Source organism: Pongo abelii, chromosome 20, assembly GCF_028885655.2.
Source record: "Pongo abelii isolate AG06213 chromosome 20, NHGRI_mPonAbe1-v2.0_pri, whole genome shotgun sequence".
Lineage (NCBI taxonomy): Eukaryota > Metazoa > Chordata > Mammalia > Primates > Hominidae > Pongo > Pongo abelii.
This window is the reverse complement of record NC_072005.2, coordinates 48,978,878-49,006,876: the sequence shown is the minus strand read 5'-3', so window position 1 is coordinate 49,006,876 and position 27,999 is coordinate 48,978,878. Positions and strand designations below refer to the sequence as shown.

Sequence of the window (27,999 nt, the reverse complement as noted above, 5' to 3'; positions counted from 1 at the left end):
CCAGCAACCCTCCCACAAAATTAATGTAATCCCCAAAGGAACAAGTAGAAACTACTTCATACTTAGCGATGGTTCCTAAGGTACCACACTGTAAAACAACATCACCTTTATTCCTTCTCTTCTTTTCTTTCCAGGACGGATACTTCAGAACAAGGAAGTTCTCCTGGCCTTTCAGGTAGAGCCACTGTCAGCATCATGATTGAAGTACTGGCCAGTGTGGCTCTGATATAGCAGCCCTGGTGTAGTTTATTTCAGGAAGACTGGCAGGTATGATGGCCTTTCCTTCTGTCCAGTTTCCTACAGGATTGGCTGCCATGCTTGGGAGAGGGAAAGGACTTCTTTGCTGGTATTTGGGACTGGATCTCCTCCTACTCCCACTAAAGTCCTGCTTGTCAGCACTTATTCCTGCATGTCTCTTCTCCCCTGTTCTTCATGCTCCCTGTACCCCACTGTCTCCTACAAATGAGTATCCTCAGCCTCTGCTCATTTGTTTCCCAGATTCAATACCTTATAAAACCCTCTTGATCCTTTTTTTTTAACATCTCTCACTTGTGTCATTCTCTCCATTCCCACAACCTCAACAACTGCTAGAGGTACTGCTTGACTTATCTCCAGTCTTTCAAATCTTCCTTGTGTATGACTGCTTTATTACCTTCCTAAATTCTAGTTAACTCACCTATTCAAAAATCTTCAGGGATCTACTCTTGCCTATTTGGTAAGTTCTCATTTCTTCTCTTTACTAATTTTTATTGCTTCCATTCCCTCTATTCCCTAGTATAATTTCTCCATTCTAATTAAATCTCTCTTTCTATATATCCCTTCCCCTCAACCTGATATACACATAGAATGCTTAGTTCCAACACTATGCCTAAAAACAGGGTGATCTCCCATCTACCATCTGCATTATGGGCTTACCCATACCCTTCATCACAAGCAACCTCTGACCTCCCAGAGAAAGTTGACTCAGGCATTAATGTGTAAACCTGAGACTCAGAACACAACCTACACGTGATTGAGAACATTTTCCTGATGACCAACTCATATGTTCATGAAAGATACAGAAATGAAGAAGGCAAAGTTTCTACCCCAGGGAACATAAAGCCTAAGATAGATGATAAGACCCGAAAAATAATTATAATACCAAAATGGAAAAAAGTGAATGCCACAACAAATCAGAGAAATCTGATGGGAAATACAGCTACACATTGGAATCACTGGAAAACATTTTTTTAAATGGATGCCCAAGCCCCACCCATAGGATCCAATTTAATGGTCTAAAGTGAGACTCAGGCATTGGTAATTTTTAAGTCTTCCCAGATGCTACTAATGTGTAACCAGGATAAAGAACAGCTGTTCTAATAGGTAAAACTTAGACCTAAATTAATGATTATTAACTGGGAGTATTGGAATTATCTAGGGAAATTTTTCAGCGTACATAACCCTATACTTTCTTGGCCCTATTAATTAATGGCCTCCACCAAGAACTCAGTAATCCTGTTGAGAAACACAAGCTACATGAAAAAGCCACTTTATGTGATATGTAAAATTTTATGAAAAGCATTTTCAAATAAGTGGTAAAGGATGCCAAACCTTCTCTATGTTATACGGATATGTTACTGATATGATTGTTCCAGAAATTGTATGAGATTCCTAGAAATTAAATATGTTATCAGCCATAATGTCATATAACACAGAAGTAACTAACCTTTTATGTGAGCTGTGTTATCATAATGAATTCTCATCAGAGTTTTAAACATAGTCATTTAAAATCTTTGTTATTCACAGACGTTATTTTATTCTTCCTCAAAGCATTTCCAATCAGCCACAGTCCAAAATTTCTTCCTTTTCAAGGAGATTTATGGAAAAGATGCTGACAAGTACTTTTTAAAACAAGTTTCTGATAACTTTCAGATTACACCACTGGACTGTCTAAGAACTTCCAAACTTTAAATGAAGAGACTGATATCTTCATAAAATTCTCAGCCTACCAAGCAGGAAAAACATTGATTTCATTGAAATAATTGATCATAAAAAGGATAATGATTTTATGACTTTTATTTGAAATTTTGCTGATTCTTTAAATGGTTTGTTTTCTAGATTTATGGAATTTTTTCTTTTAATTTTTCTATAGCTTATAGCAGTTCAATAAACTATACTTCTGGGAACAATAATTGAAACACTTACTTTTGTTCTCTACCTGACTGCCCCAGAATTGGGCAACTATTCATGAGTATTGATATGTTTATGGTAACACAGATATTTGCATAAGTTCAGTAACAATCTGCTGTCTTTGTAACAGGACACATTTGAAATCATTGGTTATATTACCAAGGCTTTGACTGGGATGTTATATTTAAGAATATAGATAGAATGAACCAATATGAACTGCAGGCAAAGTCTGAAGTCAGCCTTGGTTTGGCTTCCTATTCTCAAGAAGTTTGTAAATGTTTAATGTCAGATTCCTTATAAAAATTTAGAACAAAGAAAATTTTAAAAGACAGCCTACATGGTCCATTGCTACTCTTGCTGCACTTATGTAAAGAATCAGACCACGTTTGAAGAAACTCAACCTATTTTGCAAACAAACTTATTCTACTGAAATTATCATTGGTAAAACTAGAGATGCCCATGGAGAGAAAAATTATGTGGAAAATAAAAACTGTTCTATACCGGTTATGGGATGCTAGCTCTGTTCATTGTTTCTGTGTTTCTAGTATCCTCCTGTAGACTGGACATTACCCTGAATTCTACTAGTTCCTCCAATTCCATTTTCTCCCATGGAATCACTAAGAGCAAGACCCACTCTGTTCCAGAAGCCCTATAAGCTGGAGGTGGACAACTCAATGTAAATTTCATGGGAAAATCCTTGTACCTGAAGTGTGAGCCACTCAGAACTCACCAAAATGTTGGACACCATAACAACAGATGCTCAAACTGTAAACCAGGACAACAAGTAGATGACTTCACACTGTGGATAGTTTTTCCCAAGATGTCAGAACAAGACTACCCATCATGATGAGGCTCTCAACCCTCTTTACTGTCCTTACTCATATACCTGCCTCTTTCACTTGGCAGGATAATGCAGTCATTAGAATTTCACATGTAGTTGCTTCTGAGGGTAACAACAGAGTGTCAGATATGTCATCTTAACCTCAAACTTTTACATAACATCTCAAGGGGAAATGTGGCTCTCTCCATCTTGCATACAGGGCTCCCAATAGAAGTGAACACAGAGATATTGTCTGTGTGTTTGCAGAGAAGATGGTTTCTATAAAGAGTAGGAAAGCTGAAATTATAGTAGAGTCCCCTTTAAATGCACATTGTGTGGATAGCTCTCACGATTTCCTAAGAGATACATTGTAATACATGACAGTAATACTGATTCTAGCAGAATAAAACATGTACCACATTTGCTAATACTGTTCTCTTAAAATAATTTTAAAAGAATGGGGTGGGCCCTCCCATGTGTCCAGGCCACGTCTCTGAACAGAATCCTCCATCTGCAGCAACAATGCCTAAGAAGATGACATGTACTTGGTCCTGATATGCAGCCATTCCTGTATACCCTTCCCCTGCTGCAGGGCCGTACCAGCCCAGGGCCCAAATCTTCAGCTGCAGAGCTGAGAGAGAACATGGGATACCCAACATCACTTACCTTCTTCCAGTCCACTGCAGTGGCTACTGGCATAGCCCATTTACCCCTGAGGACACCCATCTGCTGACCCACAGTTTCTAAGAGTCAGAGTTTCCTGGCTTCTCCGAGCCCCAGCTGCTTTCTCTCTGCTGAACCCTTCTCCTCCCCACAGGTGTCATTGCCTTAGCAGACACCTCTTTCATCTGCAGGTAACAGGTAAGCCAAGACCCAGACTCCAGAGTATAAAAAAGGATTTCAAAACCTACTGTGTTCAATGGAGATGCCCACTTGTGGGTGGCAAGCTACCCAGGTGGTGAGGCAAGAGACTCAGGGCATGAGCTGTTCCAGTATCATAAAATATAAAAGAAGAACAGTTATACCAGATATAGATCTTAGATATGATTATATATGAATATCATTAATCATTAGTTGGTAGCAATTGCTCTTTATTCCAATATTATAATAATCCTCACTCTATAATCATAACCTAGGAAAAGCAGGCCATACAGAGATAGGAGCTGAGGAGACACAGTGAGAAGAGACCAGAAGACAAGAGTGCGAGCCTTCTGTTATGCCCAGACAGGGCCACTAGAGGGCTGTTTGGTCTAGCGGTAACGCCAGCGTCTGGGAAGATGCCCCTTACCAAGCAGAGCGTGGTCTAGTGGTAGCCTCAGTGTCAAGGAAACACACCCGCTACTTAGCAGACCAGGAAAGGGAGTCTCCCTTTCCCTGGGGGAGTTTAGAGAAGACTCTATTCCTCCACCACTTGTGGAGGGCCTGACATTAGTCAGGTGCACCCGCAATTATCCGGAGGCCTGACCGTCTCCCTGTGATGCTGTGCTTCAGTGGTCACACTCCTAGTCCGCCTTCATGTTCCATCCTGTACACCTGGCTCTGCCGTTTAGTTAGCAGTAGCAAATTAGTGAAAGTACTAAAAGTCTCTAATAAGCAGAAATAATGGTGTAAGCTCTCTCTGTCTTTCTCCTCTCTCTCTCTGCCTCAACTGCCAGGCACATCTCCAGTAGACATGTGACCCACGTGACCTTACCTATCATTGGGGATGGCTCACACTCTTTATCCAGGCCCCTTGTCTTGTATCCAATAAATATCAGCACAGACTGGCATTCGGGGCCACTATCGGTCTCTGCGTCTTGGTGGTAGTTGTCCCCTGGGCCCAGTTGTCTTTTATTTTATCTCTTTGTCTTGTGTCTTTGTTTCTACAATCTCTCATCTCCCCACATGGGGAGAAAAACCCACCGACCCTGTGCGGCTGGTCCCTACACCCACTGTACAGAGACATAAAGAAGTTGGGATGTATACAACTCCCCCAACAACATTGTATCCCTAAACAATGTCCCCTCTGTGCCTCATCATGGAATTCACTGTCTCTCACCACATGGGCAAGTGCTTCCAGGGTCTCACAATTCTTCCACAAGAGGCAATGCACACTTTAACATAGCACTCCAGCAAATAAAATGGTGACAGTTTACCTACTTAGATAAAGTTTCTTAACAGGTTCTCCCAAATTTCCCCCAGAAGAAGAGAGAAAATGCTTCCCCAATGGTGAAACATTGGCCTTGCCACCTTTCAAAAATATACCCCTGAATAGCCAAAACAACCTTGCCAAAATAAATTGTAGGACTTGAACTTTCTTATTTCAAATCTCACAAAGGAGTACAATTATTAAAACAGAAGCTGTTGGCAAAAGAATGAACATAAAGACAAATGGGATAGAATTGAGACTCTAGAAATAAACCCTTACACTTATGGTAAATTACTCTTTGAAGAGGGTGTCAAGACAGTTTAATAGAGGAACAATTCTCCTTTCTAATGATAGTGCAGAAACAACTAGATAACCACTTGCAAAACAGTGAATTTAGACAACTCTACCTCCCACTATATCAAACAATTCTCTAAATAATTGATCAGTGAGTTAAATATAAGACCTATAACCATAAAATCATCTTAAAACAGACATAGAGGTAAATATTGATGACTGCAAATGTGCATTGGGTTCTTAGATATGATACAAAAGCATGAGAAACAAGAAAAACAAGATAAATTGGGCTTTATCAAGATGTGAGCATTTTGTACATCAAAGGAAATTATCAATAAAATAATGAATAGAAACAGAATGAGAGAAAATATTTGCAAACCACATATAGGCAGTTTTCTTGTACAGATAATATCAAGAACTAGCTACAACTCAATAACAAAAGGACAAACCATCCAATTTATAAATGGGCAAAATTCTCAAATAGACATTTCTTCAAAGAAGATATACAAATCGTCAAGCAGCACAGGAAAAGATACTCAATATCATTAGTCATTCGGAAAATACAAAGTCAAAGCTGCAATGAGAGACCACATCACACCTACAAAACTGGCTACCATTCTTTTAAAATGTTAAATAACAAGTAGCAGCATTATGTAGAATTTGGAATTCTCATATATTGCTGGTGAGAATCTAAAAAGGTACAGCCACTAGGAGAAACAGTTTTGCTGTTCCTCAAAAAACTAATCATAGAATTCTCCTTTGAAACAACATCTATTCCTAGGTATATACCGAAAGAATTAAATCCAGGGACCCAAACAGGTACTTGCATGGGAATGTTGATTGCAGCATTATTCACAAAAGATTAAATATGAAAAAAATCCAAGCGCTCATCAACACATGAATAAATAAATATGGTGACACATAAAAAAGAATGTTAATCTGCCATAAAGAGGAATGAAGCTCTGACACCCATTGGAGCATGCATGGACTATGGAAACATTATGCTAAGTGAAATATGTCAGAAAAAAACTATCATAATTGTATAATTCCATTTATATGAAACATCAAGAATAGGCAAATTCATAGAGACAGAGTAGAGATGATCAAAGTCTAGGGTGGAACATACAGAGAGTTATTGTTTAAAAGATACAAAGTTTCAGTTTAAAATGATGAAAATGTTCTAGGAAAAATAGTGGTGATGGTAATTTAACACTGTGTATGTGGTTAATTTCATTGATTGTGCATTTTAAAGGGGTTAAAATAGCACATTATTCACAGAACTGTGAAAAATACATTTCTATTATATAATTCACCCAGGCTAAGGTGTTTGTTATGGCAGCTGAAGCCCATGAATAACTCATTTGACCCAGTGTTTCAATGAAAGGCATCAGTTTTTCAATCAAGTTAGCTGGAAGCTCCTGTCCCCAGGAGAAACAGAGGCCCCAAAACAAGAGGTCCAGCAGGGACTCAACCAGCAGAGGTCCCATAGGGCAGCCTCAATGTCAGGCCCTGGATGGCATGTGATGCTACAATGATACAACCACAACATGAAAGTGTAAGTATTTTTACTACTTACAGACACTACGGAGCACTTGGCACACCTGGAGACCACAGACACAGAGGTCAGTGAGCCCAGGCAGGGAGGAGAGTAGACACCGGAAAGCCAATGGCTTTATTAAGTCCAGGGTGTTATCTGACAGGTTTCCAGCAGGGAGCTTTAATGGATGTGTTCAAAGCAAGCAGCAAACACTGGGACCAGGAGCTCACGCTGTGACTGACAGGCGGTCACTTTAAATATGAGGGCAAATGTCAGAATTATCAGTTTAAAGAAAGCAGCTGGAGAGAGGGGAGCCCAGCACGCCAAGCAGGAGAGATGCCTCTAACATTTTATCTCTGGCCACCAACTGGAGCCGTTTGAAACAGATACAGTACTGAAAACTGCCATGGTGACCAAGCCCGGCCTCTGATTTGAGGCAAATAAACTTACACCTTAAAAAATGAATGCCAAGGCAACATGACACTATAAGCATCAGGACATCCAGGGACACCAGCAGGGTGTGGCACTGTGCCTTGGAGTCAGAATCCTGGGTTCTGGTCCCTGAGAGTGAGAAAATGAAAATGACTTGGCGCTGCTCCCCTGACATTGATCTTCCCACCCTGCTGCTCCCTCTTCTTCTCCCAAGCACATGTGCAGTGCTCAGCCCCAGACATCACTGCCCCCAGGGTATACACAGTGCCGCCTACTGCACACAAACACAAACGCACAGAAGGTGACAAAAATCTGCATTTGGGACATCTGATTATGAAAGAGGGAGAACAGTGAACGTAGAGCCACAGAGACTGGGACTCACAGGGCTGGAAGGTGATGGAGCTGTAACATAACATATGTGTGACCTCGTGTGAAGTGTGCAGATCCAGGTAGAATAAAACATGCAGCCTGGCCTGGGATTGCTGCCGCTCACACTTCCCTCCCTGTCCACCAGAGGGCGACAGAGTCACCCCCAGCCTGAAGCCTTCCCAGGGGATGCCAACCTCCCTCAGCGGAACCCACAGCCAGCAGGGTCCACCCTCACCAGGGTCACTTCGGCCCAAATCCTCAGCGCCCTCCATGCTCCCCACACGGACTCTGTCAGCTCCTCTCTGACCTGGCGGCCGCCAACCTAACACCACTCCCTCTGCAGGTAGCTCCTGCCCCACACACCTGCTCCTTCCCTGGGCCCAGCTAAAGGCATCTCCCTGGGCAGCGCTGGTGCATGTGACGCCACACTGGGCGCTTTCCCCTCGTGACCTCCCTCCATCCTCATCAACTCTTTCTGTCACTGCTCCCTAAATACCCGCCCCTGCTCCATCTGTCCTGTGCTCTGGGGCATCCCAGTGCAAACCTAGCGCTGACACAGAACAGCGGCTGCCTGAGGGCCCACAGCCTCCCCGGAAATCAGCCAGGCACCCTGTGACATGCCTGCCCACTGAACCGTGGAGGGCTAAGAGCGTGTGTGATGGTCATACACAGGCACCATCCGGGATGTGGCCACCTACCACCAGCTGTCCCTTGGGAAGACAGATGTCTCCCATGTGCTTGTGGGGAGAAGGGGGGTGTTATTGCTCTTTGCTCCCAGAACACAACTCACCCCCACCCGCCCTCTCAGGTGTGAGCAACGTCCCTCCAGACAGGCTCTCTGGCCACTGCCTGTCCCTCCTCTACAGAGAGCATCTTGGCCAGGTCAAAACACTCAGGAGAGAATCCCTGGGTATGTCAACACATGGAGGGCTGAGCCCATCATGGCCACGGAGTAAGTCAGGATGAATCTCTCCAGCTCTGAACCCCTGCTCTGTCGCAGGCTCCCCATCCTGCTTCTCAGCGAGCCATGTCCCGCGGGGTTCCTGGGTAACTCCCCACTTCCTCCTGCACCACCACGGGGAAGGTTTGGTGACCACAGGACAGTCAGCTGGGCAAAGAGAGGACACGAAAGATGGTCAGGAAGAATATGAGAAACCCTGAGCTCCAGCTCAGCCGCCAGACCCCAGGGAGCCATAGAGTGACCGAGAACTTTCCCTTTGACTATGGGACTCACAGCCCCACTGAGCAACCAGCACACGCCTCTCCTCCCAAGAGTCATGAGAGATTCACCCTGCAAACCTCCAGGAAGGACAGTTTCCTCTGGGACACCCAGGTCCTGAATGTCCATCCTTGGAAGCTGCAGCCAAGCTAGACAGGATTGAAGAAAGTAAGGGTCCCTCTCACCAGGCAACACACAGCTCACCCACAGCACAATGGGGAATCACTGTGACAGGGACCTGGTGCAGCTCCAGCCTCCTGCACTGAAGAGGAGAGCTAGATGGGGATGAAAGAGGGCAAAAGTTATGAATGTGCACCCCAACCAAGAGCCATGGGAACAGCAGGAGGCTGAGGCCCAGGACTGTGCTTCCTCAACCTGCAGGGTATGTGTGTGACTCTGTGGGTCTGTGTGTGTCTCTTCTGTGTGTGTGTGAGTGTGTCTGTACAAAGTGTGTATTGAGGTTTGGTGAAAGAATCATTGCTGAAAAAGTCAGAGGCCTCCACAATTCCCAGGGACCTGAAACACAGACAGAAGGAAAAACAGAAGGAGGGACAAGGAGGCAGGACTGAGAGAGGAGGGGACAGAGAGGTGTCCTGGGCCTGACCCCGCCCATGAGCTTGAGAAGTGCTCCTGCACTGGGAAGAGGCTAAGCACAGAAGAAGGAAGGACAGCACAGCTGACAGTCGTGCTCAGGAAGCTTCTGGATCCTAGGCTCATCTCCACAGAGGAGAACACACAGGCAGCAGAAACCATGGGGCCCCTCTCAGCCCCTCCCTGCACACAGTGCATCACCTGGAAGGGGCTCCTGCTCACAGGTGAGGAGACAACTTCCTGGGAGAGGACAGGAGGAGGAGGCAGAGTGATTGGATGGGGTCTTCTAGAGAGGATGGGGTTCTAAAAAATAAAAGAAGCCAGCACTTTGGGAGGCTGAGGTGGGTGGATCATGAGATCAGGAGTTCAAGATCAGTACGCCCAACACAGTGAAGCCCTGTCTCTCCAAAAAATACAAAAAATTAACCAGGTATGGTGGTGTGCTGCTGTAATCCTAGCTACTCCGGAGGCTGAGGCAGGAGAATCACGTGAACCTGGGAGGCAGAAATGGCAGTGAGCCAAGATAGCGCCACTGCATGTCAGCCTGGGCGACAGTACGAGACTTCGTCTGAAAAAAAAAAAAAGAAAAAAGAAAAAAAAGGAAAGATGGCTTTGTTGGAGCCTGGATAGGGGAAAATACACCAGAGAAGGACAGGAGTCAAAATAAGAATGTCACATTTAACCGGAATTGGTAAGAGGCAGGAAAATCTTAAGTGTTCTGTTTTCCTGATTAATCATCAGGGGCCACCACATTTTCAAAAATGATAATAATAACTATATCAGATGACATTTCAAATAAAAATATACGCAGGGCATGAAACACTGTCCTCAGCAAAAAACCTCAACAATTGGGGGAAAAAAAAACATCCAGGGTGTGGACGGCCCTGAGAACTCTCACATCTCATGGAGTCTGCAGCCTGTCCCAGGCACTGGGGTGTAACCAAGATCACAAAAGTCCCTGTCGTCACGGAGCTCATGCTGTCATGGGGAGGAAGACAGACATGCAAAGACATCTAGAATGTGAGTTCAGCTGTTGACAAGAACCCTGGAGGGAGCAGAGCAGGGAAAGGTCAGAAAGGGAAGACCCAGGGTCTCTGAAGGAGGTGTCAGGAAAGAAGTCTAAGGATGCCCTGATGTGAGCAGGACCTGAGCGCAGTGTGGAGGGGGCCGTGCAGACCCCGGGGGAAGAGGATTCCAAACAGAAAAATGTCAAGGTCAGAAGTGTTGGAGGAATGGGGGTCATGCTGCTGACCTTGACTTAGTTGGACAGTAGGACACACACACAAACACACACACATACAAACACACACACACACAAAAGTGGCATGTGTGTTTGTGTGTGTGTGTGTGTGTGTCTTCAAGGCTGAGGATTGAAGACACCTTCTCAGGACCCAGGGCTCCATCTTTTCACCCGAATACATAGGTCTCAATATTGACTGATGTTCTCTCCACGCCTAGCATCACTTTTAAACTTCTGGAACATGCGCACCACTGCCCAAGTCACGATTGAAGCCCAGCCACCCAAAGTTTCCAAGGGGAAGGATGTTCTTCTACTTGTCCACAATTTGCCCCAGAATCTTGCTGGCTACACCTGGTACAAAGGGCAAATGAGGGACCTCGACCATTACATTACATCATATGTAGCAGATGGTCAAATAATTATATATGGGCCTGCATACAGTGGACGAGAAACAGTATATTCCAATGCATCCCTGCTGATCCAGAATGTCACCCGGGAGGACGCAGGATCCTACACCTTACACATCATAAAGCGAGGTGATGGGACTAGAGGAGTAACTGGAAATTTCACCTTCACCGTATATGGTAAGTGATTCCACATGATCCCTGGGTGTTGGGGACAGGGGTCACATCTACTTCACACACACAGGATTGTCAGGTCTGGACTCTGCCTGTGTCCCTCTCTACATTATGTCCCATGCTGGGGTTTGGGCATTTAGTGCAGGACACACACACAGGAGACAAATTTCAACAGATCAGAATTCCTTTCCCGCATCCAGACCCTGCAGACACTTGCTACAGAGGAACGACAGTCTAATGGGGGGACTCAGCAGGAGGAGATCAGTCTCAGCCAAGCACCTCATGCCCTCTTCATAAATTTGACCCTGAGAAAGACCCTGGAGAACTGAGTAGGGCTTGGCCTGAGGGGTCCCCTGAGATACTCTCAAAGATGCTCAGCCCTAGAAGCCTCAACCCCAGAACTCTGTCCCTAAATCCTTGCTCCAGATAAAGCTGAGGAGCCTGTGCCAGGGCTGGGTTGTGGCTTCTTGCTCATGGCTTACTGGGACCAAGGATTTTCCAACTGTCTGAGGACTGTGTCTCCTGGAGCTGTTCACCACCCAGGGTTCAGCCCTCAGAGCCACATCTGGGCAAGGACAGAGCTTTCTTCACCTGAGACTCAGAGTGGAGAGGACAGAAAGACAAGCTTTTTAGGCCATCAGCCAACTGTCTTAGGAGGCTTAGGACAGTCCACAGAAAGTCTAATGTCCCCAGAAGCAGAAACAGAAGAGAGAAGATGTACCTGGTAGCACCTTGTCCACAGGGATCTGACCAAAATTGTTTTCTCTTGGAAGCAAATTAATAATAAATGCTGTCTGTGTGAACACCTCCACTGTCCCAAGCATTAGGTCAGGTGACTGTGAATAATTTAAAATTTATTCACAAATAGCATGAAAAGCCACAGTCCATTTGCCATTTAGCTTATTTGATTGGGAGAAAACTGAGGCACAGGAAGGCGCAGTCCCTGAAGCAGAGTCAAACCAACACAAAGGGAAGACCAGGGTCACATGAGGTCTGTCTGCAGCCACAGGAACATCCTCTCCTCCACCAGAAGTGAGGGCTTACTGGGTTCCAAGGGCCTCATAGTCATTTATTGGCTCAAATAATCTCTTCTTAGACATCCAAACCTCAGAGGAGTGAGAGCAAATGGTCAGCTGATTAGTCTGTACTCCAGAACTAAATCACCTCATTCAACCATCAGAGTCAATGCAAAAAAAATGTCCAGGCCTCCCCCTCAGATTTTAACCCCCATCACTCAACCTGAAATTCTGTGTTTCCTGAAGTGTCCATGTCACTGTTATAAGAGGATCAAGGAGAGGACCTTGTTTTCTTTCCCCATTCACACCCTACACCAGCACAGGCCCAGCGAGGGACACACACTCAGCAGCTCTCACATAACAAATGAAGGAATGGAATGACGAAATGAATGATCCAAACCCTCTTAGAGACTCGATATTGGATGCAGAATCCTAGGAGATCCTAGCCACACCTGTCCCTTGTCCTTCAGAGGCTGACACCCATGTTTCATCCCGCCACTACCTCTTGCCCCCAAAGCAACCCCTCATCATGTAACTCTGAAGCTCTTTGGCCACCGGAGGGTTCTCGGGGCTCCTTGGTCCTGGACTGTGGAACTGGGGGCACCTGGTCCTTGGGGTCTCTGAAGTCAGTGTAGCCCTCACTGCTCACTGCCATGGTGTCTCTGCCTATCTCTGCTTCTCTGTGTCCCTCATCTTCCTCCCATTTCATTCTGACTGGCAAGCCTGTCCTGCACAGCTTCTTCCTCCAGCACTAGACCTTACTCAGACACTCCCTCTAACTAGGCTGGCTGTTCTGTTCCCATCCCACTAACACTGTGGCCAGGCCCACATCCAAGGAAATAGGAAAGGTGCAGAAATCACCTGGAGTTGCCACTCCTGCCAGGTTTCATCTCCAGCCAATGTCCCCAGGTCACTAAGAGAATGAGCCTCCACTGTATTCCCATCCAGGGCTCTTTCCCTTTGTGAGGCTGACCTGTGGACAACACCATGGGACACGGATAGGCAGTTCCTCCATCCACTCCAATCATCACCAGACAAGTTCTTCTAGCCTCCTGCACAGAAAAAAATTTATATATATTAAAATGGTGATTTGTAGTAAAGAAAGATTTTAACGAATCCAAGTCTGCCAAACAGGAGGACGGAGGTTTATTATTACTCAGGTCAGCCTCCCCAGTGGATCAGGGGTTAGAGATTTTCAAGGATAGTTTCAGGGGAACAGGACTAAAAAATGAGTACTGCTGATTGTTTGGTGATGGAATCATGCAGGCGGAGGGAAATGATCTGTTTGTACTTGAATCTGCCTCTAGGTAGGGGCCACATGACTGGCTGAGCCATTAGTCATAGGTATGGATGAGGTCAGCTGGGTGCCAGAATGCAAAAGAATGAGAAACATCTCAAAAGACCAATCTCACATTCTACAATAGTGATGTTATCTATAGGAGCAATTAGTTACAAATTTGGTAAACTCTGGCCAAATGACATTGGAGCAGTCAGGGATTATACAAACTGTGCCAACATTTTAGCAGAATTCAGTTCCCTCCTATAATCTTAACCTCATGGTCCTTCACTAGTTTGACAAAGGCAGTCCCTGGGCAAAGTAAGGGTGTTAGTTTTATGGAAAAACTATTATTATTCTTGCTTCAAAGTTAAACCATAAACTAAATTCCTCCCAATGTTAGCCTGGCCTATGCCCAGGAATGAGTGAGGACAGCCAGCCTGAGACTAGATGCCAGATGGATTCAGCCATGCTAGTTTGCTCTCACTGTTGTAATCTCTGCACTGACTCACCAGGGTGTCAGAGGCTGGACAGGCCTGCAGTACCCAAAGCCCATGGGCTCATTTCACCCATTTCACTCGTGACTCCATCCTCAACCTGCTATGGAGCTTACATTCTCCGGTCACTTCCTAGAGACTTCTGGCTTCCTGTCAGGCATATGACAAAGTTGAAATTTGTCACTCGGTTCTAACACTAAGTAAAAAGCTGAACAAACTCAAAGGTGAACAACTCATTAAAATCCCTCAGAGATGGCTGAGCACAGTGGCTCACACCTATAATCCCAGCACTTTGGCAGGCCGAGGCAGGCACAAGGTCAGGAGATGGAGATCACCCTGGCTAACATGGTGAAACATCGTCTCTACTAAAAATACAAAAAATTGGCTAGGCTTGGTGGCGGGTGCCTGTAGTCCCAGCTACTTGGGAAGCTGAGGCAGGAGGACATGAACCCGCATCGTGGAGCTTGCAGAGAGCTAAGATCATGCCATTTCACTCCAGCCTGGGCAGCAGAGCAAAACTCTGTCTCAGAAAAAATAAAAATGCTGTTAAAGAAATGAAGAATGCTTTTGATGCTTACTAGTAGACTGCACACAGCTGAGGAAGGAATCCCTAGCTTGAGGATGTGTCAATAGAAATTTCCAAAACTGAAACAAGAAAGTTCAAAAAGAGTGGTGAAAAAAAGTGGAACAACATATTCAACTTCATATTTAATATGTTGTTTTCACAATAGCAATTTTTAAATATTGTAGTTGTGAGACAACTACAAAGTCTGTAACATACACGTAATAGGAATACTCGTGGTTTGGGGGACCAGTTGGAGGTGGCCAGGTAGGTGCTATAGGATGGTTATACTGCCTGTGCCACATACAATTGTTTCCTCATGATGATGCTGTTTTCACAAGTTGGAGTTCTTCATGTGGGGAGACACATGAGCCATTGGCATCTCACTTAGACTCTTTCTAATTCACACAAACTTCAACTCTAGAGGTGTTTTCTGAGCTTAAGAGAAAATGAAGAAAACATTTCACATACCTGTTTTGGGGTCCTCCCCATTTTTCCTAACTATACACAGAAATTAGAAGCAGGGAGTTCTTTCTATATTTACTAACATAACACACATCACTTCTTTTAATTTGGCATCCTTCCTCCCTTTATGTAATTGACACACTGACCAGTCCTGTCCTTTTAACGGGACTCTCTCTACTTAAGGAGTGGCTAATTTCAAATCACCTTTAGCATCTTTCTTTGAGCATAATGTGATCCTGCTGGAATTCATGGCACACCTAAACCTTATTTTGGTCTCAAGAGAAATACTAATACCAGCAATTGATCCTAAATGTTTGGATCATCAGTAAAAATTTCCACTTATGAAAACATTTTAATGTTTCGTCCAAATTTTTTTTTTGTTACTAGAGTCAGAACACAACATGAGGTCTAAAATCCTGACAACTTTTTATGGGAAAATTACAGTAAAAAATATTGAGCATCCCAAATCCAGAAATCCAAAATCTGAAATGTGCCAAAACTCAATACTTCTGACCGTGGATGTGATGCTAAGAAGAAGTGCTCACTGGTGCATTTTGGAATTTAAGTTTTTCAGATTTGGGATGCTAAACCAGTACATATACTGCAAATATTCCAAAATAAAAAAAAGAAATCCAAAACACTTTGTTTTAAGCTTTCTGCATAAGGAGCACTTTATCTGTATGAACTATAGGCTTGAGGCTGTACAGATCTCCAGAACATACTCATCCTGCATAACTGAAACCGCACACCCACGGAACAACGCCCTATTCCCCTGATCCCAACTCCTGGAAACTACTATTCTACTCACTGATTCACTCTGGAATCCACTGATATGAGGTACATAGAGTAGTCAAACTCAGTATCAGAGAGTAGAATGTCTAAAGAGAGAAAGTGTCTGCAAGACTTCTTCCCAAATATTGTTCTAATATCCACCAAACACATATGGTCCATGAGGGACAGACTTCCATCATCAGTTCATGTTCACCCTTTTGACCAGTCAGTTCTGCTTTTGCAAACATCCACATGTATTTCCGGAAATACATGTATTTCTGGAAAGATCCACCTACCCTATACAGGGGGAACGGAGCATCATGAACCCAGAACAGGGAACATGGTCTTTGTCCAAAGCTATCAGCTCTTGCGTGTCCTCTTCACTCTTTGTAGTTCATTCCTTGGACCCTGCTCTATCTTTAGAGGTCACTGGCTCAAGTCAGTCACTATGAGACACCTGGGAAAACTGCCCCACCTTGTGGCTCCACTGCATGATGACTGAACTGACCTCCAGGCTTGACTCTGGTCTCCCATGTGTTATTTCTGTTGAAGTACCCAGTCCCAGGCCAGGCTTTCCAGTACCAAAACGGTTTAAGAACAATGAGAAGTTCCATCATCCATATCTAGGATGTCCTTGGAAAGGGAAGCTGCAGAGAAAACATACCTCAGGGAGCAAAGTAAGACTGAAACGAAGAAGATTCCAACACTGCATGCTCCAAGTAAGGACCACGAGGTGGGCCAGGCAGGCAGTTGGAGACAGACGGACTCAGAGAGGAACCAGGGGCTGTGACTCCTGGTCCTGTGTCTTTCCAGGACCCAATGCTGCTCCTCAGTTCACACTTGAGAAAGTCTGTGCTTCTCCCACATAAACCAGGCAGCCTCACAATATCTGAGCCCTCAGATTGCCATGCATCTGTCTTGTAACACACACACCTGCCATGGGCTTTAAAGGACTTGGGTGGACTGAGAGGTGGCAAATGTCAACTCTGATTGAAAAATGCCTTTGGAGGAGTCAAAGGTGCCACACAGGGCAACCTTCTCTCTGTTTTCTGCACAGTGGAGACTCCCAAGCCCTCCATCTCCAGCAGCAACTTAAACCCCAGGGAGGCCATGGACACTGTGATCTTAACCTGTGATCCTGAGACTCCGGACGCAAGGTACCTGTGGTGGATGAATGGTCAGAACCTCCCTATGACTCACAGGTTGCAGCTGTCTGAAACCAACAGGACCCTCTTTCTATTTGGTGTCACAAAGTATACTGCAGGACCCTATGAATGTGAAATACGGAACTCAGTAAGTGCCAGCCGCAGTGACCCAGTCACCCTGAATCTCCTCCGTGAGTATCTTCTGTTCCATTGTGAGCCAGGCTGCCATTCCATATACACGTGGCCAGAGGCCAGACCTCTCATTCCCTCTCAGGTCTAAGTACAGAGACCTTTACCCCTGGACTTCAAACCTGGCCATGACTTTCTGCCCCAGGCAAACCAGAGTAGGCCTTGGCTTGATCCACAATAGAAGAAAAGAGGCTGCTCCTGTCATGGGAGACTCAGGGTCCACAGATTTTGATGGTAGAAACAGGTGAATGTCTCAGGCTTCAGATCCGTGAACACAGCAGGGATTTCACTGGGACTTCAGTGTTGTGACTTGGCTCACAAGGTCGCTGTGGCCTTCCCACAGACCAGGATTTTCCCTTCCCTCTGACAATATCACCTGTGACTTTATTCTCTTTGCTCCAGATGGCATGGATGCCCCCACCATTTCTTCCTCATACACCTATCAACATTCAGGGGAAGTCCCCAAGCTCTCCTGCCTCACAGACACTCACCCACTGGCAGAGCATTGTTGGCTGATTGATGGGAAGTTCCAGCAATCAGCACAAGTGTTCTTTATACCCCAAATCACCAAAACATATAGAGGGGTCTATGTCTGTTTCTTCCATAACTCAGCCACTGGTGGAACAAATCTCATAACAAATAGGATAATAGTCCCTGGTGAGTGGATCCCTGGAGCATTGGCAATATGTTTTCCAGTGAAGTCTATCTAGTTATCAGGGAAGAGCCACCTGCCCTCTGCAAAGGGAGAGGGAAAATCAAAATCCCAGGACAGGGAATATGTTTCTGCTCCAAAACCACCAGTTTTACCTGTCCCCTTCACTCTTTCTAGATCATTTTTTAGACTATACACCAACAATGAACAATCTAAAAGGAAATTAAGAAAAGAATTTCAATTCACATTAACATCAAAAGGAATAAAATATTTTGCAATAAGTTTAAACAAAAAGGTCAAATGATTATACCTTGAAAACTACAAAACATTGCTGAAAGAAATTAAAGACGATATCAATATATGGAAAGACATTTTATTTTCATGGATTGGAAGAATCAATATTGTTAGAGAGACAATACTACCCAAAGTGAGTTGCAGATTCAATGCAACCCCTAGCAGAATTGCAGTAATATTTCCTGTGGAATTAGAAAACTCTGTCCTAAATCTGACCTGACAGGCTCTTATTAACGACTGCCACAACACAAACACTGTGAAAAAGATGCAACCATGTAAAGGTGGAAAGTTCTCATGACATAGAAATTATCAATCAGCCTTTCTCACATCCCAAAGCCTTCAAAAATATACGAGTGCAGCATGGCCAGTATGGAATTGACCGAAAACTAATCACCAAGCTAGAAACGTGGTGAGAGAAAAAAAAGGGCAAGAATATATTTGGCTTATCACCTCCCACTTTTGCCCACTAATCTGATGCTGAAAAGAAATTGTCACTGAAGCATTTCAGATTTTGAATATTTCAGATTTGGGATGGTAAACCAGTAAGTATATGACAAATATTTCAGTATCAAAAAGTGTCAGAAATCCAAAACACTTTTTGTCCTAAGCCTTATGCATAAGAAATACTCAATCTGTGTGAACTATAGGCATCAAGCTCTACAGCAGATCTCTAGAAACTCCCCACCTTGCATAACTGAAACTGCACACCCATGAACAACTTCTGATTCTCCCCACTGCCAGCTCCTGGCAACCAGCAGTCTCTTCTCATATTCACTCTGGAATCCACTTACATGAGGTCCCTGGTTTAGTCAAACCCATGGAATCAGAGAGTAGAATGTCCAATGATAGAAAATACTTGCAAAACTTCTCTCCAAATTTGTCTCATATCCATCAAACACACATGGTCCATGAGGACCAGATTTACAGCAGTTCATTCCCACCCTTTCCACCAGTCAGTTCTGCATTTGCAAATGTCCACATGTATTTCTGGAAAGATCCACATGGTCCTCACCTGCCCTCTGCAGAAGGAGAGGAAACTTAAAGAACCCAGGACAGGGAACATGGTTCTGCTCCAGAGCCACCACCTCTTGCCTGTCCCCTTCACTCTTTCTAGATCATTCCTTGCACTCTGCCCTATCTTTAGAGGTCACTGGTTCAAGTAAGTCCTCATGAAACACCTGCAAAAAACTGCCGCACCTTGTGCCTCCACCGCCTGATGACTGAACTGACCTCCAGGCTTGACTCTGGTCTCCCCTGTGTTATTTCTGCTGAAACATCCAGTCCCAGGCCAGGCTGCTCAGTATCTTCAGGGTTTCAGGACAAAGGGAAGTCCCATTATTACTCATCTCTAGAACGTCCTTGGAAATGGAAGCTGCAGAGAAATCACACCTGGGGGGCAAAGTAGGATGGAATTTGGAAGGGGCCCAGCAGTTGCACATTCCAGGTAAGGAACCCAAGGTGAGCCAGCCAGTCAACTGATTAGGGAGGGGCTGGGAGGGGTAGCAGGGGCTGTGACTTGCACTGACGTGTCTGTCCATGACCCAACACTGCTGCTCAATTGACACTTGAGAAAGTCTGTGCTTTCCTAAGATGAAGCAGGTGGCCTCACAGTCTTTGAGCCCTTAGATCATCATGCATCTGTCTTGTGACACAAGCACCAGCTATTGGCTTTCAAGGACTCAGGTGGGCTGAGAGGTGGGAGATGCCAACTCTGATTGAAGGATGCCTCTGGAGGAATCAAAGGTGCCACACAGGACAATCTTCTCTCAGTTATCTACACAGTGAAGCTGCCCAAGTTCTACATCACCACCAACAACTTAAACCCCAGGGAGAATAAGGATGTCTTAGCCTTCACCTGTGAACCTAAGAGTGAGAACTACACCTACATGTGGTGGCTAAATGGTCAGAGCCTCCTGGTCAGTCCCAGGGTGAAGCGACCCATTGAAAACAGGATCCTCATTCTACCCAGTGTCACGAGAAATGAAACAGGACCCTATCAATGTGAAATACGGGACCGATATGGTGGCATCCGCAGTGACCCAGTCACCCAGAATGTCCTCTGTATCTTCTATTCCTCTGTGGGTCAGGCCACTGGCTTAAATCCAAACGACCAGGGACCAGGCCTCTCAGTCTCTCTCCTGTCCAAGTATAGACAGCTTTACTTCTGAACGTACAAGCTGGCCATAAATCCCTGCCATGGGAAAACCTGGGTAGGCACAGCCTTAACCAAGAATATAAGGGGAGGGGACGCTCTTGTCATGGGAGACTTGGGGCCCACAGCTTGTGGTGGGAGAAACAGGTGAATAATTCAGGCTTCAGCTCAGTGAACACTGAGGGGGTTTGCATGGGGTTTGAGGGTGTGTCTTGGCTCAGAGGGTCACTGTGTCACTAGAAGAGACCAGGAGCATTCCCTTCCCTCAGATGACATCACGTGTGGCTTTATTCTCTTTGCTGCAGATGGTCCAGACCTCCCCAGAATTTACCCTCCATTCACCTATTACCATTCAGGAGAAAACCTCTACTTGTCCTGCTTCGCGGAATCTAACCCACCGGCAGAGTATTCTTGGACAATTAATGGGAAGTTTCAGCTATCAGGACAAAGTCTCTTTATCCCCCAAATTACTACAAAGCATAGCGGGCTCTATGCTTGCTCTGTTCGTAACTCAGCCACTGGCAAGGAAAGCTCCACATCCTTGACAGTCCAAGTCTCTGGTAAGTGGATCCCAGCATCCTTGGCAAAAGGGTTTTAGATGGAGTCTCTCTGGCTTTCAGAGAAGGGTCAGGAAAACATTTTTATTCCCTGTCTGTGTCCCATGGGCACAAACAAATCCCTAATTCTCCTCCTGAACCCTCCCAATTTCTCTCTGCAAACTCTCTTCTCCTTCTTTTTCTGTTTTCTCATGGCTGACCTTGTGTCTGGCCTGAGAAAGGTAGGGAGGGGGCTTTATCAGCCCTGAGCCCTATGTGGTAGAAGAGGCTTCACAGAGGGACAAGAAGGAGAGTCCTCAAGATCACGTTGCTTCTCACTGTCACCAACACATCCCCTTCTGCCACGTCTTTGTTTTCTTGTACCTATTCCACGAGCTACAGGGAATATCTGAGGCTTTGAAACAAGCTCACACTTTTCCCCCAAATGAGAGGAGGAAGCCCCTTGGGTGAGGGAGGAGCAGCTCAGACTCTGCTTCCTGCTCTGTTCTGCGCTCCTCTGATGACTGGCCACGCCTGACACCACCTGGGTTGGGACCAGCATGTGTGGAGAAAGAGCCCTGGTGGCGTGTCCTGAATTTGGCTAAATCAAGCTGCCAGTTGAAGCCAAGCCTTCCCTGGGCCAGGCTGCAGGGAAACAAGAAGAGAGGGAGCCTCAGGGCAGACTCCTGAGCTGCGTCCTGGCTCTGATGTCACCGGTTGTATAAGGCTGTGGGTACAGCACGTGGGACACAGCACGGGGGAGAGTGACTGATGCAGAGCTGGAGAAATAGGGAGATTCACCCCTGGGGCTCTGCATGGCAGGAAAGGGGCAGTGCCAAAAAGTATGTAGTTACAGAGAGGGGAAGACTTCCAGACACTTTATATATATCTAATATAAGGCTTACCATTAACTATTTCTAAGTTTGCAATTTAGTGTTTTGTAACCATCACACTATCCATTTCCAGAACTTTTTCCTCTTACCATATTAAACCTCTGTACCCAATAAACAGTAACTCTCACTCCTTCTCCCCCTAACCCTTAGCACCCACCATTCTACTTTCTGTCTCTATGTAACTGGCTATTCTAACTATCTTTTATAAATCAAATTATATAATAATTATCCTTTTGTGTCTGGCTCATTTCAGTTAGCATAATATCGTCAAGGTTCATCCATTTTGCATGATGTATTGGAGTTTTATTCCTTGTTAAGGTTGAATAACATTTCAAAGTATAGATACACCTCATTTGCCTACCCACTTATCTTTCAATGGACTTTTCAGTTGTTTCCATTTTTTGGCTAGTGTGAGTAATGCTTCTCTGAATATCGGCGTACAAATATTTGTTCAAATTTCTTTCAATTCTAAGGGGAGTATGACCAGAAGTGGAATTGCTGGATCAAATGCTAATTTATTGTTTAATGTTTTGAGAAACAGCACACCACTTTTTACAGTGGCTATAACATTTCCCATTCCCATCAGCAATGCACTAGAGCTCCAATTTTCCCATCTACTTGAAAACACCTGTTGTTTTGCGTTGCTGTCATTGTTGTTGTTTATCAAAGCCATCATAAAGTGTGTGAGGTGGTGTAACATTGTGGTTTTGATTTGCATATCTCTAAGTATTCATGATACTGAGGAAGTTTGCATGGGCTTATTGGATATTAGTATATCTTCCTTGGAGAAAACTCCATTTTAATCCTTTGTTCATTTTTTAATTGGGTTTTTGGATGTTTGCTGTTGTTGACTTGTAGCTTTTCATGTATTCTGGAAATTAATTTCTTATCACACATATAATTTGCAAATATTTTTATCATTTCGTGGGTTGCCTTTTTACTTTCTTGACAATGTTCTTCGATATATAAAAGTTTCGATTTTTGTGAAGTCCAATTTATCCATTTTATTTGTTGCCTATGCTTTTGTTGTTACAACAAGGAAATCATTGTGAAATCCCATATCATGAAGCTTTTCTTCTAAGAGTTGTATAGTTTTTGCTCTCACATTTAGATCTTTGATTTATTGTGGGTTAAATTTTGTACATGGTGTTAGGTAAAGATTCCAATCTTCTTACCCTTGGATATCCAGCTTTCCCAATATCATTTGGTGACAGTGGTCCCTTCCCCATTGAACGATCTTGGCACACTCGATGAAAATCATTTGGCCATATATGCAAGCATTTCTTTCTGGGCTATTATATTTCAGTAATTTCTATGTCCTCCTTTATGCCAGTACCACACTGTATTGATTACTGGGGCTTTGTAGTAAACGCTGAAATCAGGAAGTGTGAGTCCTCCAGATTCTTTCTTCCTCTTCAAAGCTGTGTGTCTATTTAGACTCATGAGATTCAATATAAATTTTAGGACAGATTTTTCTTTTTCTGCAAAAATGTCACTAAGATTCTGATAGGAATCGTATTGAATCTGCAGCTCACTTTGTATAGCACTGTCCTCCTAACAATATTGAGTCTTCCAATTCATGAAAACAAAATGTCTTTCAATTTATTGATATTGTCTTTCATTTCTTTCAGCAATATTTTGTATATTTCAAGTATAATCATTTCAACTCTTTGGTTAAACTTATTCCTAAATATTTTATTCTTTTTGATGTTAATATAAATTTTTTTCTTAATTTCCCTTCAGATTGTTCATGGTTAGTGTACTGAAATACAACTGATGATTGAATGTTGATTTTGTATTGTGCAACACTACTGAATTTATTTATTAATTCTAATAGGTTTGTTCCACCTTTAGAATTTTCTACATATGCTCAGAGTCCATTTTCATTTCTGATGGTAGTAATTTTAACCTTTTCTCTTTTTTTCTTAGTCAATCTAGTTAATGGTTGTCAATTTTGTTGATTTAATTTTGAAGAATCAACTTTTGGTTTCATTAATTTCCTCTATTTTTTTCCATTCTCCATTTTCTTTATCCACTCTAATCCTTATTATTTCCCTCATTCAATGTGCTTGGGTTTAGTTTGTTCTTCTTTCATATCCTGAAGTATTAAAGTAGTTGTTGACCTGAGATCTTTCTTCTTTTTTAATGTAAGAGTTTACAGTTATAAATTTCTTGCACAAGACTCAACTTCTCTGAACCTCTGATTCCTCACCTGAAAATTGCAATGAGAGTGTCTCTTTGTACCATTCTTTTAAAGGTTTCATGCAGTCAATGAAACAGGATGCCACACACAGAGGAACCAATGTCACCTTCTATATTACTATCATCATCATTAACCTTGAGGTCAAATAGTCCTAGAATGAAATCTCAGATCCACCTGTCACTAGCCATATGACACCAGGAAAGTTTTTACACCACGCTAAGATTCTGTCTTTTCATCGGCAAAATGGAAATAATGTCTACCTGACAGGGTTATTGTGTGGATTAAATGAGATACAGGGAAAGTATTTAGCACAGGGCCTGGCACACAGGAAGTGCCCCTCAACAGTACCTACCTTTTCCCATATACATGGATAAAGAGGCAACACATAAAACACTAAGACATGGTTACTGACTGCTTGTGGGAGAGAAAGAAAAAAAGCCAAGTGCAAAGAATCAAGCCTGGTATATTAGTTTTTACCAACTGAGATGCATCCAAGATGGGATTAGACATACAAGATAATTTGTCAGGGAAGACACCTGTGAGGGAATGAGGGGCAGGCATGAAGGTAATATGGGAGAACCCTGAGACCACTATGCAGAGCTGATTCCTGTGAAAAAGAAAAAGAAATTTTAGGTACCAATGCAGTTCTAAGAGTTTCTGCAAGGCTGATGGGGAATCCTCCAACAAGTCACCCCTTAGAGTTAAAGAGAGCCTCAGAGAACTAGGCTTGCTTTCACACCCTTGCTGGGAGCCTGTAGGAAAGAAGCTTTCTCTGCAAAGGGGGTGGTGAATTTCAAATACACTGACCTGGGCCTTCTGTCAATCAGGTCCCTGTCATGGAGACCTGACAGGGTCTTATTCATGACTGCCACAACAGAGACACTGAGAAAAAGATGCAACCATGAAAAGGTGCAAAGATGGCAAGTTCTAATGACATAGAAAATAGCAATCAGCCTTTCTCACATCCAAAAGCCTTCCAAAATATCTGAGTGCAGTAGAGAATTGACAGAGGACTGATCACCAACCTAGAAACATGGTGAGAGGGAAAAAAAAAATGCAAGAATATAATCATCTCCCATCAATTTTCCAACAGAAATAATGTAGCCCTTGAAGAAACAATTATAGAGTACCTCATGATACATGCTTTTTCCTGAGGCTACCCCATGTAAAATAACATCCCTTCATTCCTTCTTTTCTTTTCTTTCCATGACAGCTTCTCCAGCAATAGGACTTCTTTCTTTCTTTAATCCAAGACAGCAGCCGTGATGTCATTTCTGTATTTCAGGAAGACTCGCAGGTATGATGGCCTTTTCTCTTATCCTGGTTCCTGCAGGGCTGACTGCCATGCTTGGGAGAGGGAACAGACTTATTTGCCTGTATCTGGGACTGGATCTCCTCCTTCCTCCACTAAATTCGTGCTTCTCAGCACTAATTCCTACAGTTCCCTTTCTCCCTGGCCTTTATGCTCCCTGTACCCCACTGTCTTTTAGACATAATTATCTCCAGCCTCTGCTTATTTGTTTCTCAGATTCAAATGAGAAACACAATTTCACAAGGTGAAACCCTCTTCATTATTTTTAACATCTCTCAATAGTGTAATTCTCTCCATTCCCATAAAGCTCAGCCACTTCTCAAAGTACTGCTTGACTTCTTGTCTCTAGACTTCAAAACCTTCCTTGCATATGACTGCCTCATTACCTTTCTAAAATCTAGTTAATTCACTTAATCAAGAATCTCCAGGAGTCTACTCTAGCCTATTTGATAAGTTCACATTTCTTCTATTTACTAAGCCTTCTCACTTCCTTTACCTCTACTTCCTAGTATAATTCCTCCATCCTAATTACAACTGTCTTCCTACACATCCCTGCCGCTTCACCCATATGGACATAAAATTCTTAGTTCCAATGCTATGTCTAAAAACAGAGTGAAATCCCTTCCACCACCTGCACTGCAGACTTAACCACACACTTCATCACAAGCAACATCTGACCTCGTGGAGAACAAAGACTTTAGGATTAACATGTGAACCTGAGACTCAGGACAGAACCTATGCGTGGTTGAGATCTTTTCCTGATGACCAGTCCATGTGTTCAAAAAAGATACAGAAATGAAGAAGGCAAGGTCCCTACCCCAGGAGACATAAAGCCTAAGACAGGAAATGAGACCAGAAAATAATCATGATATCAAAATAGAAAAAATTGAATGCCACAAGAAATCAGAGAAATCTGATGGGAAATAGAGCTACACATTGGAATCACTGGAAAACATTTTTAAAAGTGGATGCTCAAGCCCCACCCATTAGTTCCAGTTTAAAGATCTGGAGAGGGATCCAGGCATTGGTAATTTTTAAGTCTTCCCTGACACTACTAACATGTAACAAGGATGGAGAACTACTGTTGTAATAGGTAGAACTTAAAACTAAATCAATGATTTTCAGCTAGAAGTACTGGAATTACCTAAGGACCTATTTCAATATACATAAGACTATACTTTTTTGGCCCTATTTATGAATGGGCTACACCAAGAACTCAGTAATCCTCTTGAGAAACTGAAGCTGAATGGAAAAGAAACCTTATTTGATATATTAAATTATGTAGAAAACATTTTCAAATAAGGGATAAGTGATGCTAAACCTTTTCTAAATAATATTTATGGGAATGTTAATAATATGAGTATTCTAGGCTGGGCGTGATGCCTCATGCCTGTAATCCCAGCACTTTGGGAGGCCGAGGTGGACGGATCATGAGGTCAGGAGATTGAGACCATCCTGGTTAACACGGTGAAACCCCATCTCTACTAAAAATGCAAAAACAAAATTACCCGGGTGTGGTGGCAGTCACCTGTAGTCCCAGCTACTCAGAAGGCTGAGGCAGGAGAATGGCATGAACCCGGGAGGCGCACTTGCAGTGAACTGAGATCGCACCACTGCACTTCAGCCTGGGTGACAGAGTGAGACTCCATCTCAAATAAATATTTTTTTAAATGAGTATTCTAAAAATTATATGAAATTTCTGGAAATGAAATATGTTATCATAGTGTCATATGCCACAGAAGTAACTAGATTGCTATGTGAGCTGTGTCTTTACCATAATAAACACTCATTAGATTTTTAACCATATTCATTTTAAATCTTTCTCATTCCCAGACAGATGCTTTGATTCTTCCTCAAGGTGTTTACAATCAGCTACAGTCCAAAATTGCTTTTTCTTCAAGGAGATTTATGGAAAAGACTATGACAAGGACTCTTGAATACAAGTTCCTGATAATTTCAAGATCATACCACTGGATTCAGAACTTTCAAAATTTTAATGAACAGGCTGATACCTTCATGAAATTCAAGACAAAGAAGGAAAAAACTCAAAGTTATTGGACTAAATAATCAAAAGGATAATGTTTTTATAATTTTCAACTTGAAAATGTGCTGATTCTTTGAATGTTTTATTCTCCAGATATATGAACTTTTTTTCTTGAGCAATCGGTAAAGTATACTTTTGTAAACAAAAATTGAAACATTTGCTTTTGCTCTCTATCTGAGTGCCCCAGAATTGGGAAACTATTCATGAGTATTCATATGTTTATGGTAATAAAGTTATTTGCACAAGTACAGTAAGAATCTGCTCTCTTTATAACAGGACACATTTGAAACATTGGTTATATTACCAAGGCTTTCACTGGGATGTTATATTTGAGAATATACATAGAATAAACCCATAGGCAATGCAGGCAAAGTCAGAAGTTAGCCTCGGTTTGACTTCCTAGTCTCAAGGGGTTTTTGGAAGTTTAATCTGAGATTCTTATTAAAAACTTCTAGCAAAGTGAAGTTTAAAAGGAGCCTCTATGGTCCATTGCTACTCTTGCCGCACTTAGATAAAAAATCTGGGCAAGTTCGGTGAGACTCAACCTATTGTGCAAACAAATTCATCCTACTGGAATTATCTTTGGTAAAAATAGAGACTCCTATAGACAGAAAA

At 43.3% G+C, this 27,999-nt stretch overlaps 1 protein-coding gene and 1 long non-coding RNA gene across 5 annotated transcripts in view; one reads left to right on the top strand and one right to left on the bottom strand.

Annotated features, from left to right (window-relative positions):
• LOC112130129 (uncharacterized) overlaps window positions 1-27,999 on the bottom strand; it is a 105,964-nt gene that overhangs the window by 56,198 nt on the left and 21,767 nt on the right. Inside the window, exon 5 of the long non-coding RNA XR_008516611.2 lies at window positions 13,255-13,445. This is a non-coding gene — a long non-coding RNA (uncharacterized LOC112130129). The remainder of the gene's footprint in view (window positions 1-13,254; window positions 13,446-27,999) is intronic.
• Window positions 9,594-27,634, top strand: LOC112130128 (pregnancy-specific beta-1-glycoprotein 2). 4 transcript variants are annotated; one of them, XM_024237481.3, is made up of 6 exons: window positions 9,605-9,783; window positions 11,018-11,383; window positions 17,022-17,300; window positions 20,702-20,956; window positions 25,242-25,325; window positions 27,174-27,309. In XM_024237481.3, the coding sequence occupies exons 1-5, from the start codon at window positions 9,720-9,722 to the stop codon at window positions 25,292-25,294; spliced, it is 1,017 nt and encodes a 338-aa protein (XP_024093249.2). In that variant the 5' UTR covers window positions 9,605-9,719; the 3' UTR covers window positions 25,295-25,325; window positions 27,174-27,309. The 4 variants fall into 4 exon arrangements, with proteins under 4 accessions (XP_024093248.2, XP_024093249.2, XP_054396538.1 ...); XM_024237480.3 differs by lacking the exon at window positions 25,242-25,325 and having other exon boundaries at window positions 9,594-9,783; window positions 27,174-27,634; XM_054540563.2 differs by lacking the exon at window positions 27,174-27,309 and having other exon boundaries at window positions 17,022-17,257.

What these genes read in the sequence shown, in the direction of transcription:
- LOC112130128 (XM_024237480.3), top strand. Translation starts at nt 9,720, where the DNA reads ATGGGGCCCCTCTCAGCCCCTCCCTGCACACAGTGCATCACCTGGAAG. An exon ending in GAAGGGGCTCCTGCTCACAG is followed by an intron (nt 9,784 to 11,017) that starts GTGAGGAGACAA and finishes CTCCACGCCTAG; the next exon opens with CATCACTTTTAAACTTCTGG. An exon ending in CTTGACAGTCCAAGTCTCTG is followed by an intron (nt 20,957 to 27,173) that starts GTAAGTGGATCC and finishes TCTCATTCCCAG; the next exon opens with ACAGATGCTTTGATTCTTCC.